At 45.7% G+C, this 17,582-nt stretch overlaps 2 protein-coding genes across 5 annotated transcripts; one reads left to right on the top strand and one right to left on the bottom strand.

Moving 5' to 3' along the window:
- The first annotated feature begins 6,808 nt into the window (after window positions 1–6,808).
- On the top strand, window positions 6,809–10,076 carry LOC138211924 (butyrophilin-like protein 10). The gene is made up of 8 exons (XM_069172122.1): window positions 6,809–6,814; window positions 7,293–7,356; window positions 7,781–8,122; window positions 8,313–8,600; window positions 8,691–8,743; window positions 9,336–9,458; window positions 9,719–9,826; window positions 9,942–10,076. Exons 1-8 carry the CDS (start codon window positions 6,809–6,811, stop codon window positions 10,074–10,076), a joined length of 1,119 nt encoding a protein of 372 aa, XP_069028223.1.
- A 256-nt stretch (window positions 10,077–10,332) lies between these two features.
- On the bottom strand, window positions 10,333–12,769 carry LOC138211901 (high affinity immunoglobulin gamma Fc receptor I-like). Of its 4 annotated transcripts, none has more exons than XM_069172084.1 (4): window positions 12,444–12,769; window positions 11,928–12,185; window positions 11,600–11,848; window positions 10,333–11,366 (listed from the first exon to the last, which is right to left on the bottom strand). In XM_069172084.1, the coding sequence occupies exons 1-4, from the start codon at window positions 12,616–12,618 to the stop codon at window positions 11,230–11,232; spliced, it is 819 nt and encodes a 272-aa protein (XP_069028185.1). In that variant the 5' UTR covers window positions 12,619–12,769; the 3' UTR covers window positions 10,333–11,229. The 4 variants fall into 4 exon arrangements, with proteins under 4 accessions (XP_069028185.1, XP_069028186.1, XP_069028187.1 ...); XM_069172085.1 differs by having other exon boundaries at window positions 11,276–11,848; window positions 12,444–12,479; window positions 12,569–12,769; XM_069172086.1 differs by having other exon boundaries at window positions 11,276–11,848; window positions 12,444–12,479; window positions 12,588–12,769.
- Window positions 12,770–17,582: the final 4,813 nt, after the last annotated feature.

Raw genomic sequence — 17,582 nt, 5'->3', positions numbered from 1 at the left:
TCGGTCGGATGGAAAGTGCAAGAAAAAGGACGTAAAAAAGAAGAAAAAAATGCAATAAATTAAAACAAAAGCTCAATTAAAAGCTGAATAAAAAGACACGTTAAGTTTCCTTTTAAAAAGTGGAGAATCTTAAAAGCAGGTCTGAGAGGTCACGTATTGTCTGCGTTCTTCTGTATTTGTACTCAGTCTGATTATAATTCTTTATTGCTTTTATTATTTCTGCTTAAATTCAGTATTATTAAAGTCCTAAATGCTCAGCAGTGACGGTCAGAGTTGTAATATTGAAATGAGCCACGTGGGGGCGACAAAGATACACAATCCACTCGAGTGATTGTCTATAAATTGACTATAAATTTATGTAGTCATGATGGATATTTTATAGAAGAATAAAATGAAGCACTGCTGGATCTCAGTCCAGATGTTTCTCTTTTTTTCAGCAGTAAATATTCACATTTAAACACAGTTTTTACACATTGTTGTCATTCTGACTTTAATCTACATTGAACTGGTTTTATTCTGTTTATCTTGGTTTCATTTGAAATATAATGTTTGTTTGTTGCATGACTTGTTACAGACATAAAGTTTCCACATTCAAAGATGTTATTTTCAATCTGTCCAGTAAAAATATTAAACTTTTATTTTTATATATTCAATAATCAAATATCGAAAAAATGCCCTGAAACAGATGCTCTCCTATCATCCATCTCCCAGTTTTATATTAATGAATTTATCATTGTTAAAAACAGAGGAATAAATACAGGGTATGTAAAGATGTGCACCAACGTATCCACTAAAAATGTATACTGCATCTTGGTGTAATTATTCCGTTTTATTTAAATTTGTTATTAATTATTCCTCCAGTGTTCATTTACTACATTCTCAAACCATTAACCCTAAAATAATTTTTTTTTTAGGCAGATCTGAATTCAAAAATATAAATCTTGAACAAAATGACAAAAACATAATTAAACAAAGCGACAGTGTGAATTTCTTTTGTCAGTAATGATCCAAACCCATTTAAATCGTTGCGGTGAAACCGGAGGACTCTCACTGTGTTCAGACAGCCGGTGGTTCCGTTCGTGTTCTAACATGCTCATGTTCACCTCTGACCGGAACAACGTGTTCTCCTCTTTCCCTCTCTGGACCTTCACGCTCTGCTTTGCTCTCGTCGGGACTCCCGTTAAAGGTTCGAGCTCCTATTCCGCCTCCGGCTTCTGTCTCCGAACCCACGACACCGTCACCAAACTCCACCCCTCTACTCCAACCCCAGACAGCAGCCAAGAACTGTTCAGACGATTTGCCGTTTGGTTAAGAACCACATCCCCTGGAAAAACCAGACCAGGTAGAGACGATCAGAATCTGTTCAATAATACCGTAAGAGATGCAGAAACACATCACGCACAGATGCACCCCCTGATAGAATGATCTAATCCCAGCAGGAGAAGAGGGACAGGAAGCCACAGTACTAGTTTATCGTCCGTGGACATTAGCGGACGTTAGGAGAGCTGGAGACGGCATTCCTCATCCAAAAGGAAATTCAGCAGAATTCGAAAATCAGCTAAAATGATTGTGTCAGAGCGACCAGCTGAATGGATTTGAAATAGAAAGATGCATCAGACAGATAACAGGAGTAGATTGGTTCCAATACCGGCGATTGGAACCCGCTGGTAGATGGAAACCCCGCCCCTTCTGGTAGTCACCAAATACTCACCAAGTTCAGCTGGAAGCATTACTCCTTAGAATAAGAAATCTGACAGCAGATAGAGCAGATTTTTCCCACGTGGCAGAATGTACTCGGGGAGACGACGAGACAGTATTTGGCAAGATTGAAGATAGTGTTTGACAGACACAGTGGCACCCCACCAGGAAATCCATATAATGACAGAGGGCCCTATGGACAGCAGTTAAAGAACACCCTTTGAACAGATTGTGGGCTCATATCAGCTCGTTTGTAAAGAAACATCAGAAACATCAGGTGGGCTGGCAGACAGACGAACTAACAGACGGTGAGGAACACGCAGTACATGCAGAAAAAGTTCTAAAAGATAAACAGAAGAAATCACCTAAAACAAGAACAGCGGACACATATGTACATGATGACGAAGACAGAATACTCTGAAGTATATTATCGAGGGGATGATGATGAAGGAGATCTCAGAAGGAGGACGCGAGGTGGATGGAGAGGAGCTGGCGGCCGTGGGGAGGACCACGAGAGACAAGTAGAGACACCTGCTATAACTGAAGGGAGGAATGGACACTGGGAAAGAGACTGCAGGTGGTGGAGAGACGGGAGGGACGGAGGAAGAGGAGGAGGAGGAGGAGGAGTAGGAGGAACAGGAGGAGGGGGAGGAGGTGGAGGAGGAGGAAGAACAGGAGGAGGAGGAGGAGACGGGTGGTGGTCAAAACAAATCAGCAGCACACACACTTCTAAATACACAAAACGCACAAGAGATTGATCCTAAACAACATGATGTCATCACAGAGCAGACCAGAGGAAGACTTCTATTATTTACATTCATCAGTTTATGTACAGATGTGCAATAAAAACAATGTTATACACAATAATTAAATTCCTGGTAAATATCTTTAAGAAATAACATGTCTGCTTTCAGTAATTATGAAATATCTACGGAGTAATTTATTGTAAAACATCAACATATATTCTACATATATTGTAAGATATGTCCATGTAAGATGGCGCCGTGCTCGAGGCAGCCTGTTACAGCAGCTCCCCGAGTGTGTTTGGTTTCAAGTATTTTTCTTTCTCCTCTTCAGAGTTGTTGTTTTCTTCTCTTCACGTGTGTTAAGTTAACGGTCAGACAATGGACCGTAACTTTTCCTCTTTTCTGGTTGGGGTCATTGTTATTGTTTCCTCTCGTGATCAGCTGATCGCGCTGAGTAGACCTCTACTGCTGCTGCCCGGAGCGAGGCCTGAGATCGAAGACGTCGGGGTTGTAGAGCTGGAGCTCAACTGAAGGTGAAGAGGAGGAGATAGAAACCATCGGTACCGGAGATCTTAACGGGGAACGTGAGGTCGTTGGTCAACAAGACGGACGAGCTCGGCGCTGGTAAAGACCCAGAGAGAGTACCGGGAGTGCAGCATCATGTGTTTCACCGAGACATGGCTGCACTCACATCTCCCGGACCACAGCGCGGCCGTACCCGGCTTCAGGACTGTTCGGGGGGACGGAGACGTTGTTCAGAGCGGCAAGAAGAAAGGTGGAGGGATTGAAGTCTATGTGAATGAGAGGTGGTGTAATCCTGACCACGTGTGTGAAGGAACGTTTCTGTAGCCCGGACATTGAACTGCTAGCCGTGGGGATGCACCCTTATTATTTACCAAGGGAGTTCACGTCCACCATTGTTATCACTGTGTACGTTCCTCCATCAGCTGACGTAGAGGCAGCAGTGGACACCATCCACTCCACTGTGTCTAAACTGCAGACTCAGCATCCCGGTGCATTTTTGTTAGTTACTGGAGACTTTAACCAGTCTGGATAAAGTACTGCCAACTTTGCACCAGTATGTGAACTGTCCCACCCGGAACAATAAAACTCTGGACTTACTGTATGCTAATGCCATGGATACATACAGTACTACTGCCCCCCCCCCCCCCCCCCCCCTTGGTAGATCAGACCACAACCTGGTCCTGCTGACTCCCAAGTATGTCCCCCTGGTGCAGAGGCAGCCTGTGACCACCAGGACTGTGAGGAGGTGGACACAGGAGGCTAAAGACGCCCTGCAGGACTGCTTTGAGTCCACGGACTGGGACGTGCTGTGTGGACCACATGGGGAGGACATCAACAGCAGGACGGACTGTATCACAGAATACATTAAATTCTGTGAACACACCACCGTACCATCCCGGACTGGACACTGCTTCCCCAACAACAAGCCGTGGATCACCAGGGACCTGAAAGAAGACCAATCTAAAGTTCAACGTAATGACAGATATAAAAGAAGACTTTAAATATTTAGCTTTTCCCGAACACTGGAAACAAAGGGATGGCCATCAAATTACACAACTCTGCAGTAAGCTATTAGAAAAGCGTTAAAGCCAAAGTGTTACAGGACACCATTACGAGTGCTCACTTATTTCAGTGTTTCTGTCGAGTTATTTACATCAAATAAATGACTTTTCTTCACTTTTGTTGTTCCGTATATAAAGAAACCCGATCGCCAGCAGCATCAGGCACAATATGAAAATGAAGAGAGCGATCCAGCGCAGCCTGGAGACGGGAGAGGAGCGAGGCTGCGACGCACACTGTTCTTCATGTGATGGAAAGACAAAAGGAAAACTTGTTTCAACAAGTGGGATGATAAGTAGGGTGACTGGGATAGTTTATAATCTGCATCGATCCTGGACTAAACATAATATCTGTGTTCACCTTTCCCAGCCAGCCAGCTTGCGGGTGATGTTTCACGAGCAGCAGCACACTTGTAAAGGCCTTCGTCAGACTTGGAAACATTGTTAAGGGTCATTACTCCTTCAGAAACGCTCTCCAAGAGGGCGCCATCTTTGTAGAAATCAACAACCAGGCCGGGGAACTCGTTCTTCATCCTGCAACGCAGAGTCACACTGCTTCCCTTCGACACAGGAAGAGCAGGACTCTCCAGAATCACAGAACCAGCTGGAGGACGTGAAGTAAAGATAAAAAAGACAGATCAGTGAGGAAAAGAGGATCAGCTGCTCACATGAATATAATATTTGGTGGCAACAAACACAGTGTGAAACATCAGTAATTGAGATAAATCAAATCAATCTGAAATATAACAGTAATGTATAACAGTGAATCATCTGCAAAGTGAACAATATTAATCAAATGGTCCTGATGGTGCTAAAGTCAAAGCAAGCAAAACATGTGCATCATATAATTCACAGAGGAACCTTGAGATAAATATTTGTTTAATGATTTGAATGAACTGTAACAGGAAGTAAACAGTGACATGATGATGAACACGTTTCTGGAGCAAACATATAAAACCTGACGACTGAGGTCAGATAATTGAAGAATTTGATTTCAAAGTAAATGTAACAGTTAAACGTGACGTTGGTCCAACAAACTGCAACTACTCAGCTGAAAAGTGGATGTAAAAATATATATCTGATAAAAACCCGATGATAACGTGAATTTACAGGACGATCTTGACCTCAAAGAAGAAAGGAGGATCAGGAACACGTGTTGAAGGTGGAGCAGATATAACAAACATACCGGTGACTGTGATGGAGACAGAAGTGCTTTTGTCCGTCTCCGTCTCACACCGGTATTCTCCACTGTCGGTTTCATAAGCCTCTTTAAGGGTGCAGGTCATCGTTGACGTCTCACACGTCGAACTTACTTCCTCAACATTCTCATTATTCCTGATTATTCTCAGCTGAGTCGAGCCGTCGAGACCCTCACAGCGAAAAGAGATGGAGTCGTACTCAAAGAACTGCAGGCTTTCTGTGACGATACGGAAACACGAGTCTGAAAGAACAAAAGAACGGAGATGAAGTCCGCTTCAAAAAAAAGAAAAAGTAAATCAGTCAGCTTTGATGTTTTTGTCAGGACAGAATTATACACGTCACATTTGATTTGATTTCTTCTATATGTGTAAAGAACTGAACATGTCGAGGAATATTTTACTCCAAAGAGATTCAGAAACACTGAAAAACTAAACCTTCAAAAACACTGGTTCAGATGGACCTTTAATCCAGGTTGAGTGTTGTTCTACTCACCGTCATTCAGAGCGTAACCGTCCTGAATGTGTGCAGCCGACAGAAGCATCACCAACAGAACTGGATGGAAACAAAACAACAGGAACAGATCAGACGAAGACCGATTCAGAGAAAAGATGATCTTAAAAGTTGAAAGAAAGAAAAGTAGCATCTGACCCGGTGTGCAGCGGAGAGCTGGGACCTCCATGACGTCCTCCTGACTGTCTGAGCATCCGACTGAGACACAGCTGACGTCTGATGGACATGACCACTTCCTGTTCCTGTCAGAGCGTCGGGCAGGACTCGCTGCTCACTGCTGCAACACAGAGGCACACGTGGAGGCTTTTCTTTTAGAAAGCTTTGTAATCAGACGGCCATAAGTTTGTGGACACGTACTGTATGTTCATGGTTCTGCTCTTCTGCTTTCAGCACCGTCTCCCACCAAAATGATCTTTTTCAACCTCGCAGCTCCAAATTAAAGGATTTTAGGGATTTTGCTCGTATTTTGCAAAAGGTTTCACTCTTTTCTTTTCATTTTTGGTCTTTCCACTTCCAATCCAGAAGAATTCCTGCGAGCACCATAGAGCAAAGATGAAGAATGAAAAGTTCCCCGACAGACAGTGCTGAGAGTTGAAAAGCTCTCTCCTGCTCCCTGCAGTCTCATCTGCCTTTCTGACCACATCTGCTTCTGGTCGCTCCAACAAAAGAAGCCGTTGTGATCTATTTTATGACCCGTTAATGCATCAACCCGAATCCAAAGTTCAGTCATCAGACATTTTGTACGTTGGTGTGATATCATGTCCGGTTTGAATCTCACTCGTTCGCTTTTACGTCACAAAGTACTTTTAAGATTTCATTTAATTTCAGCTGCATTCATGTTGTTACATGAACGAGTTGTCTTGCTTCACCTGCAGATCTGTGTATGAATATGTTTTAAGAAATAGTTTGTTGAAACTCCCACACCTGCAACAATATGAGGAGGAGTCAGAGGTCAAAGTCAAAGCTTTCAATGATCAACCAGCCTGACTGGAGGACGAGGCGTCTGCAGCCGTCAGCAGGTACGTCGTTTTCTCTCAAACTTAACACAATAAATATGAACCTTTCGGTGAAATGCAGGTCGGTGTGCCGAGAGCTTTTCTCTTTCAAACACACGTCATTATCTGCATTTTAACAGGACAACCGGCATGTTACACCAAACTGTTCACTGTTGGGCGAAGTCTTTACTGACGTTACCGAAACGTCTCGTTGGAAGTGGACTTTGTCTCATTAATGGTTTCTAGTGTGAACTAAATATCTGAAATATGACAGAAGACATTTTATATTCACTCAGCGAAAGGCTTCGAAGTTTTACAAGTGTACAAGTATGGAAGGATTTTTGCACAATGTAGAAATTATAAAGCAAAAAGGAATTAATGAAGGATTTTCTGAGTTGATAGTTTCAGACCCGCCTCGTTTTACTGGTCCACAGAGAGACTCAGCAAATGAGGTCAAACGTAAAGACAAATACTGAAAGATAAACTATCTAAAAATCACAACAAGCGTTTTATTTCCGTGGAACTTAATGCATCTTTTTCTGGTTTGTGTTTATGTGTAGAGCTCCATGACGAGTGAACTCACATCTCTCACTGTGCTGGTTTTCCTCACGCTGACGTGTTCAGGTGAGTTCAGACAGAAATACGATGATAACTGAGATGAGAGTCGCTGTAACGGGCTGAAAGAAGGCTGCTGCTGCAAAGACAGGAATATTCAGGAGAAATATGTTTTCTTTGTTTATTCTGAATGTTGATGTGATTGGAAAGATTTATAAAAAATTAAAAAACAACTGATGTACAGCTGCTTCAGTTTAAGTATAACTTTCTGCTGGTTTTTTTGCTTTTCAATCTGTGTAAATTGCAAACCTAGAAAGAGTCTTCTATTGCAGCAGGGTCCTATCAAAGGACGTGGAGCCTGAAGCCTGGATGCCCTTTACTCACACTGGAAATGCAAAAAATAAAGAACAGGAAGAAGTTGCTTTGTTTGAAGTGTAATATTCAGGTTCTGGGTAAGTGACTTCTCTCCTTCGGGAACATTGTTTTTTTCCAGGTGAACCTCAACTGATCGGTCCGACTCAGCCAATGGTAGCGACACGTGGTGATGACATCACTCTGCCGTGTCACCTGGCACCTGCTACGGATCTATCGGACTTCACGCTGGAGTGGGCGAGACCCGATCTGGACCCCAGATTTGTCCTTGTGCGGCGCTCTGGTCAAGAACTGGAGGGTAAACAGCACCAATCGTTCGAGGGGAGAACGTCGCTGTTCACCGACGAGCTGAAGAACGGAAACGTTTCACTGAAGCTGTCCAACGTGAAGATACCCGATGGGGGAACGTACAGATGTTTCATCCCAGAGCTGCAGAAGGACGCGCTTGTTCAGCTGGTTGTTGGTGAGTACGTTTATAATGCCCATGTTCAAGGTCTGTGTTTGGACCTCCAGAACAGGATTGTAGAGGGTTTAGGGAACTGAAACACTGGAACCCAAGAAGTCACGTTCATCTGTCGAACCTTTCTGACATCATTCAATGATTTGCCTGAACTTCTGCTCATGGTTGTTTTTATTCCCCCGCTCCACATCAGGTGCTGTTTCCTCACCTGATATCATCATAGCAGGACTTGATGGATCCTCCAGAGGAGTGATGTTGGACTGTAAGTCTGCAGGCTGGTATCCAGAACCTGAGGTGTTGTGGCTGGACGCTGAGGGAAACCTCCTCTCTGCTGGACCTACAGAGAGCGTCAGAGGTCCTGATGACCTCTATACTGTCAGCAGCAGAGTGACTGTGGAGAAGAGACACAGCAACAGCTTCACCTGTAGAGTCCAACAGAACAACATCAACCAGACCAGAGAGGTTCACATCCACCTTCCAGGTGAACGTGGTTCATCAAATGTTCTGACTTTAATTCTATTGGGTCGGATTCTATAGAAACGAAGTGTAATTCTGTGTTTTATCTTTTCAGATGAGTTCTTCGTGTCTCCATGCAGCTCTGCTGCTCTCATCGCTGGTTTGTCTGTTAGTTTGTCTGTTTGTATTGTGTTTATTATAGCGCTCCTCTCTTGTTGGTGGAAACGGAGAAAAGACGTCATGAGTAAGTCAACAGATGTACGACTGTGTTGGGAAATATCTATTTTACATTTCCAGTCAACTTGGCATCGTGTCTTACTTTATATTCTATCTTTCACCTCCTTATTAGAATAGTTTTACTCTAACAGCTTTAATTTCACAGAGACCCGGAGAAGCTGTGATGAAGATGAAGGAGGAAGAGAGCAAAAAAACCTCCTGGGAGGTGAAGTGGAAGGAGAGACGACAAGAAGACAAGTAAGAACCTGAATCATGAGGAGTTATTTCTCCTTGGAAAACTGGAAGGAGCAAAAATCAAACCACAAAACGCTCCTTAAAGTCTGAAGATAAACAGGCTGATGGGAACAGAGGAGGAGGAGGGAGGAGGAGGGAGGAGGAGGAGGAGGAGGAGGACAGGGAGGAGGAGGAGAAACAGAGGAGGAGGGAGGAGGATGAGGGAGGAGGAGCAGAGGAGGAGGGGGAGGGAGGAGGAGGAGCTTTGACAGACAAGTTTCAAGTGTCTCTTGTGTGTTGTCTCACTCAGTTAGGACAAAGACAGACAACCTCCAGCAGCAGTTCAGCCAATCAGAGCTCAGCAACAGGACACATCACTGTGGAGGTCGACCAATGGGGCAGATATATCCGTCTCATGAACACCTCCAAGCAGGTAACACTGTTTGTGTAGATAAACACTGAATAAGTACTGTTGGTGTTCAACATACAACACTATACAACTGTAGAACAGTAATACACTAAACAAGGTGTTCCTAATGTCCCGTACAAACCAGGACAACAACAACAACCTGCTGTTAATGTCACAATCTATTTTCATGTAAATCATAGAAATGACAGATTTAATGCTCACCAACATTCATTTGTTGTTGTGTCTTTGTCTCATTGTTCCTCTGGTGGTTAAATGTCCTGCAGGAGGAACAACTGAGAGGCTGCAGGTTAAAACTACAAGTCAACAACACAGAAACCTTCATGTACACATTCAAGGAGACAAACACAATCAAGGCTGGAAAGAAAATCACTGTGAGTGTTTCTTGATGTTTCAGTTATGTTGTTACTTTATTTATTTTCTTTCATTTCCTTTTTTTTGTCTTTCTTTTGCTTCTCAGTCTTTGACCTTTGTTTACTATATTTACAGATGTGGAGTTCAGGTTCTGGGAGCAATGATCCTCATATTGGTCACCTGGTGTGGACAGAAGTGAAGCCCTGGAGGCCTGAAGACCAGCTGCAGCTCAGCCTCATCACTCAGACTGGAGAGATCAAACTACTATAGTCCTCATTTAGTTGCTTTAATCACCAACAGTAACAAGTCATGACAAAAAGTTTCCATCCAGTAATTGATCTGATGAGGAAGGAAGTCTTTGAGGACTGAAGACCAACTGCAGGTCGTCCTGCAGCTCCATTTAAATAAAGCACTGTAATCTAAAACAGCACGACTCAGCAAAATGACTTTTCTTCTTGATCTGATCTGAAACACGTCTCTCCTACTTTTTAATGATTTATTGAAAGTTCACACAAAGTAGACAAAGTTCAATTAAAATCACTTTTATTTTGTATTTGCTCCACTGATTTCATGTCATTTGAGCTGCAACACAAACATGTTCTTCCAGTTGTCGTGGCTTCCTACTGGGTCGGGTTTTTACATTTTCCACATCGTTTCGTTCGTCTGCATTTTTTCTTTGATCTTATAAATTTGCTTCTCTGTGTTTTCTGTCAAAGAAATGAAACATCAAATTAAAACAACTGTTGAATTGAACTTTATAGTCCAGATGCTGATTTACATTTCAACTTCCAGAGATGTAGTTTCATCCTATCAGATATAGTTTTATGAATAAATGACATTCATACGAACATCATCGTGAATATTTGAGTAAAAATATAGTTTGCATATTTTTTTTAAATGTTAAAAAAATCAGGTTGTATACATGTATTAAATTATGTTAGAAGCCTTATTCTATTCCCTTAATGAATCAATCAAACGTATAAAGTTGATGTGAATCATCAGACTTGATATTCTGTTCTTATATTGAGGCGTCGTTTTTAACGAGCCGCTGGAGAAGCTCGTCTACGAACTCGTTCTCGTGTGGTTTGTGTTCGAGAAGCTCAAATTATCACCTGCGTCTGTAACGTGAAACAAAAGCCAGAGAACAGATGCTGAGAAAACACGTCTGGCCTTTTAAAATAGCCGCTCAGCACGTCCGTGGTTTTCATGGCTCTCTGCTCACCAGAAGGTCCAACGGCTTTCACAAATATCAAAGCTGTCAAACAACGACACTCAAAAACGAACCGCCGCCGCGAACAAGAGAAAAAGAGTCAAAACAGATGCTGGAGAAAATCCAACAAACAGCTTTTGGCGCTCTGCTGATTCACCAGATTTCAAACCTCCTCTGTTGTAGTTCTTCAACAGTCAACGAGCTGCACGCGTGTTATTTCCGTGTAAGCTGGAGTTTCCTCCAGTGAAGAAGTCCCAGCAGCAGCAGCAGCAGCGCCACCATCACAACGACGGACACGCTCCTGAACACGAGGTGAAGACGACGGGACTCGCCCACGAGGACGCCGGTCTCTTCGAGACAAAACCAAGAGAGAATAGATTTACAGCAACCGTGAGCAGCAGGTTGTCTGGAACAAGGATCACTGCAGTGTTACGTAGCTACATAGTGAAACCTGAACAGGACCGATTCATTTCAAACAGGATGAGACAACAAATCCAGCAGTCAAACGTTGTTCTGTCTTCACACTGCAGATGAACCGGCGTTGATTTTCGAGGCGTTAAGTTCAAACAGTTGGGTGCTTCACCTCTGACAGCCAGCCGGCTCTCTGCTGATTCTCCACTGTTGGAGAAGCTGCACTTGTAGAGTCCTTCGTCGGCCGTAGAAACACGGTGGACGCTCATCTCTCCTGCGGAGCTGCTCCCCACCGGGACGCCATCTTTGTAGAAGTCAGCTGGGAAGAGGGAAGAAGTGGTCGTCTTTGTTCTGCAGCGCAGAATCACACAGTCTCCTTCCTTCACAGGAGAGACGGGACTCTGCAGCACCACAGAACCAGCTGGAACAAAAACACCTCTTTTATTTCCACTTCAACAATTCGATTCACGCAGCAGGTCGTCACGGAAACCTGAACTCACCGGTGACGGTGATCGTGACGGCGCCGCTTCTCTGTCCTCCTTCGGTCTCACACCAGTACTCTCCGCTGTCTCCTACGTAGGCTCGTGGGATGGTGCACGACGCTGCCGCCGTCCGCGTATCGTTACAGACTGAAATAAAGCCGGCGGCGTTCCTGATCCCGCTCGACTGACCGGAGCCGTTAAGACCCTCACAGTGAAAGGAGACGGACTCGTACTGAAACAGCTGCAGTCTGTCGGGAACAATACGAAGAGCCGCATCTGAGGGAGACGGACGGCGTTAGGACAAGATCTGTCTCCAATGAACCGGCCACAGCCGGACAAAACAGGACGTCCATCGTAGACGTCACCAAATCAGAAGAGACGAACAAACTCAAACGTACGACTTCACGTGACGTCATGGAAACAGATACGATAGTTCAAATATTTGATTGAAGGTTTGTTTTGGACCCAATCAGGAACATCTATATTCCAAAAAAGTGCTTTGTAAAAGCTGGTGTAGAATTGAGTGCTACTTACTGCTGTACTGGACGTGTGCAACGAATACAAACATCGCTGGAAAGACGAGGAGAGAAATGAGTGGGTTAGAAGAAGAAGAACTTTTATAATGGAACATGTCCAACTTTGAAAGAAGAAGCAGAAACCTGAGACTGTGGTGCTCACCCAGTCTGATGCAGAGAGCTCTGACCTCCATGTCGTCTTCCTGCCGACTGTCAGCATCAGACCGAGATCCGGCCCAAGTGCAACGAACACCACAACTTCCTCTTCCTGTGCAGCTCTTCCTACGAGACGCTTCGCCTTTCAACCGACTGTTTCTGATGTCTTTGAGTTTGAGCCGTCCATTTATTGACAAATTCTCCCCACCAACATTGAAACGTTCTAAAAAACAGGTTTTGTCCTAAAAACACACTTCTTCCATTTCCATGAAAGCACAGCCTCAAAGCTCCCCTGTGATTGGCCCAGAGGCTGCAGACTGACAGTTCTTCAAATGGCCTCAAGAGGCTCCAAAAGCGAGTCGCTGCCCACCAACAATACACCAGAGTACAACACAGTCCGTTTCATTCATGTAATGTTGTCAGGCAGTTTGGTGGAAGAGTCTCCTGGAAAAACCTTCACAACAAATTTAGTTTCAACGAGGTTTTGAAACGTTGCCTGTTAATGATCGTTCAGAGAAACCAAAGTTTCCCTCTGAGACATAAAAGAGATGCAGATTCATGAGAGATGACAGCAGCCCTCCGTGTGAATTCAAGTGGGAAGTTATATTTGGGAATAAAACTAAACTCCATCAACCTCCATGTCAAAAGTCAGCAACACCGTCCACATTCACAGGGGGCGCTAACTCACCAAGCAACAGCTCAGCTGTCACCTCTTCAGATTAAACCAGCTCGACTCACAGCGCCCTCTGCTGACCTTTTTCCAAACTAACACAGTTTTGCATCAAGGACAGTCTCCAAGACTGTTCCTGACTTTTTCAGACTCTGTGAAGGAGCGCTGCAGAGTCCAGGTGGAAGAGGAACTTCAGCAAAACATGCATGTAGACATGTTGTCCACGGTGGCGCCGTGCTAGAGGCAGCCTGTTACAGCAGCTCCCCGAGTGTGTTTGGTTTCAAGTATTTTTCTTTCTTCTCTCTTCGGAGTTGTTGTTTGGTTTTTTTTCTTCACGTGTGTTAAGTGACGGTCAGACAATAAACCGTAACATTTCCTCTTTTCTGGTGGCTCTTCTACTTTTTTCCTTCTTCTTAACGGAGAGCTACGCACAGTGGACCGGGGCCATTGTTTCCTCTCGTGATCAGCTGATCGCGCTGAGTAGACCTCTACTGCTGCTGCCCGGAGCGAGGCCTGAGATCGAAGACGTCGGGGTTGCAGAACTGGAGCTCAACTGAAGGTGAAGAGGAGGAGATAGAAACCAGCGGTACCGGAGATCTTAACGGGGAACGTGAGGTCGTTGGTCAACAAGACGGACGAGCTCGGCGCTGGTAAAGACCCAGAGAGAGTACCGGGAGTGCAGCATCATGTGTTTCACCGAGACATGGCTGCACTCACATCTCCCGGACCACAGCGCGGCCGTACCCGGCTTCAGGACTGTTCGGGGGGACGGAGACGTTGTTCGGAGCGGTAAGAAGAAAGGTGGAGGGGATTGCAGTCTATGTGAACGAGAGGTGGTGTAATCCCGACCACGTGTGTGAAGGAACGTTTCTGTAGCCCGGACATTGAACTTCTAGCCGTGGGGATGCACCCTTATTATTTACTGAGGGAGTTCATGTCCACCATTGTTATCACTGTGTACGTTCCTCCATCAGCTGACGTAGAGGCAGCAGTGGACACCATCCACTCCACTGTGACTAAACTACAGACTCAGCATCCCGGTGCATTTCTGTTAGTTACTGGAGACTTTAACCAGTCTGGATAAAGTTCTGCCAACTTTTCACCAGTATGTTAACTGCCCCACCCGGAACAATAAAACTCTGGACTTACTGTATGCTAATGCCATGGATGCATACAGTACTACTGCCCTTCCCCCCCCCCTTGGTAGATCAGACCACAACCTGGTCCTGCTGACTCCCAGGTATGTCCCCCTGGTGCAGAGGCAGCCTGTGACCACCAGGACTGTGAGGAGGTGGACACAGGAGGCTAAAGAAGCCCTGCAGGACTGCTTTGAGTCCACGGACTGGGATGTGCTGTGTGGACCACATGGGGAGGACATCAACAGCAGGACGGACTGTATCACAGAATACATTAAATTCTGTGAACACACCACCGTACCATCCCGGACTGGACACTGCTTCCCCAACAACAAGCTGTGGATCACCAGTGACCTGAAAGTTCTTCTTATTAAGAAGAAAGCAGCCTTCAGGTCTGGGGACAGGGATGAGCTCAGGAGAGTGCAGCGCCACCTGAAGGAGAAGATGAGGGAGTGCAAGGACTCCTACAGGAGGAAGCTGGAGGCAAAACTCCAGCAGAACAACGTGAGGGAGGTGTGGACCGGTATGAAAGAGATTACTGGATTCAAGGGGAGAGAGAGACAACCAGGGGGCTCCCTGGAGAGGAACAACCAGGGGGAACGTGGAGAGGAACAACCAGGGGGAACCTGGAGAGTAACAACCAGGGGGAACCTAGAGAGGAACAACCAGGGGGAACCTGGAGAGGAACAACCAGGGGGAACCTGGAGAGGAACAACCAGGGGGAACCTGGAGAGGAACAACCAGGGGGAACCTGGAGAGTAACAACCAGGGGGAACCTAGAGAGGAACAACCAGGGGGAACCTGGAGAGTAACAACCAGGGGGAACCTGGAGAGGAACAACCAGGGGGAACCTGGAGAGGAACAACCAGGGGGAACCTGGAGAGGAACAACCAGGGGGAACCTAGAGAGGAACAACCAGGGGGAACCTGGAGAGTAACAACCAGGGGGAACCTAGAGAGGAACAACCAGGGGGAACCTGGAGAGGTCCAATGAGCTAAACTGTTTCTTCAACAGGTTTAGTTCACCACCCTCATCTGTCTCCTCCACACCTCACACCTCCCAAACACCTCTGCTGCCTCCCCCCTGCCCCCCCTGGTGAACTGCATAGAGCCCTCAATCTCAAAGGGCTCTTCCACCATCGACACCTTGACCCCCCCACCCCCACCCCTCTCTCTGTGACGACTGGCCAGGTTAGGAGACAGCTGGAGAGACTCCACCAGTGCAAGGCTGCAGGACCTGACGGCATCAGCCCCGGGGTCCTGAAGACCTGAAGGCTTCAGCCCCGGGGTCCTGAAGACCTGCGCCGTCCAGCTGGCTGAGGTCCTACAACACCTCTTCAACCTGAGCCTGAAGCAGGAGGAGGTCCCGGTGCTGTGGAAGACGTCCTGCCTGGTTCCTGTCCCGAAGAAGACGACTCCATCTGCCCTCATCGACTACCGACCGGTTGCCCTCACATCTCATGTGATGAAGGTGCTGGAGAGGCTGGTCTTGGCCCACCTCAGACCGCTGGTGAAATCTTCTCTGGACCCTCTGCAATTTGCGTACCAGCCTCATGTGGGAGTGGACGACGCCATCATCTACCTGCTGCAACGAGCTCAGTCGCACCTGGATGGAACCGGTGACTCTGTGAGAATCACTTTCTTTGATTTCTCCAGTGCATCCAACACCATCCAACCACTGCTACTGAGTGAGAAGCTGCGGGTGGTGGGGGTGGAGGGGGTGGACACGTCCACCGTCTCCTGGATCACTGACTACCTGACAGGCAGACCACAGTTTGTCCGTCTGGGCAGTGTGCTGTCTGATACGGTGGTCAGTGGTACTGGAGCTCCTCAGGGAACTGTTCTGTCACCCTTTCTGTTCACCTTCTACACCACTGACTTCCAGAACAACTTAGAGTCAAGACATCTGCAGAAGTTCTCTGATGACTCTGCAGTGGTAGGATGTATAAGGGATGGACGGGAGGACAAGTACAGGGCAGTAGTGGAGGACTTTGTGGAGTGGGCGGGAAGAAATCAGCTGCTCCTGAACGTGGCCAAGACCAGAGAGATGGTGGTCGACTTCAGGAGGAAGACGACGGTTCCACAACCGCTGAGAGTTCTGGGAGAGGAGGTGGACATGGTGGAGGAGTACAAGTACCTGGTGTCTCCATGACAACAGACTGAACCGGAAGACCAACATCAACACTGTCTGCAAGAAGGGGATGAGTCGACTCTTTTCCTTGAGGAAACTTCGATCCTTCAATGTGTGCAGCGAGATGTTGGAGATGTTCTACCATCTGTTGTGGCCAGTGAACTGTACTTCTAGTAGTCTGCTGGGGGGGGGGGGGGGGGGGGGCAGCATTGGAGCCGGAGACACCAACAGACACCAGTGGAACCCATCCAACTTGAAGGAGCTGGAGCAGTTTTGCCTTGAAGAATGGGCAAAAATCCCAGTGGCTAGATGTGCCAAGCTTATAGATACATACCCCAAGAGACTTGCAGCTGTAATTGCTGCAAAAGAGGGCTCTACAAAGTGTTAACTTTGGGGGGGTGAATAGTTATGCACGCTCAAGTTTTCTGCTTTTTTGTCTTATTTCTTGTTTGTTTCACAATAAAACATATTTTGCATCTTCAATGTGGTAGGCATGTTGTGTAAATCAAATAATACAACCCCCCCCCCCCCCCCCCCCCCAAAAAAAAAAAAAAAAATCAATTTTAATTCCAGGTTGTAAGGCAACAAAAAAGAAATACGCCAAGGGGGGTCAATACTTTTGCAAGGCACTGTAGATGATGGATGGAAGTGAACAAGCTCTCGGTGGATGAAGTGAAAACAATATGATGTCATCACAGAGCAGACCAGAGGAAGACTTCTATTATTTACATTCATCAGTTCATCTACAGATGTGCAATAAAAACAATGTTACACACAATAATTAAATTCCTCATAAATAACTGTGCTAAGGTTAGGTGAGGTGAGGTGAGGTGAGGTGAGGTGAGGTTAGGTTAGGTTAGGTTAGGTAGTTACTTTATTAATCCCCGAGAGTAAAATTGTTTCGCTACAGCAACATACAGAAGCAATAAGATAATAATAGAACAATAGAAAAGCAATAAAATAGCAGTAAAAAAGCAGTAAGAAATAACATGTCATAATTATGAAATATCTATGGAGTAATTTATTGTAAAAAATCAACATATATTCTACATATTCCTATCAGGTC

Source organism: Embiotoca jacksoni, unplaced genomic scaffold, assembly GCF_022577435.1.
Source record: "Embiotoca jacksoni isolate LCO1_2020_lvr unplaced genomic scaffold, fEmbJac1.0.p SCAF_51, whole genome shotgun sequence".
Classification (NCBI taxonomy): Eukaryota; Metazoa; Chordata; class Actinopteri; family Embiotocidae; genus Embiotoca; species Embiotoca jacksoni.
The sequence above is the reverse complement of the archived record's forward strand: the minus strand, read 5'-3'. Positions and strand labels throughout refer to the sequence as shown.

Bases quoted from the DNA above. Each gene is read 5' to 3' on its own strand.
- LOC138211901 (XM_069172082.1), bottom strand. From the start codon at position 12,618: ATGGAGGTCAGAGCTCTCTGCATCAGACTGGGTGAGCACCACAGTCTC. The intron at 12,186-12,443 runs GTAAGTAGCACT...CGTCTCCCTCAG, and splicing joins TGCACACGTCCAGTACAGCA to ATGCGGCTCTTCGTATTGTT. The intron at 11,849-11,927 runs GTGAGTTCAGGT...TTTTTGTTCCAG, and splicing joins CGTCACGATCACCGTCACCG to CTGGTTCTGTGGTGCTGCAG.
- LOC138211924 (XM_069172122.1), top strand. The intron at 9,459-9,718 runs GTAACACTGTTT...AATGTCCTGCAG, and splicing joins TCATGAACACCTCCAAGCAG to GAGGAACAACTGAGAGGCTG. The intron at 9,827-9,941 runs GTGAGTGTTTCT...CTATATTTACAG, and splicing joins AGGCTGGAAAGAAAATCACT to ATGTGGAGTTCAGGTTCTGG.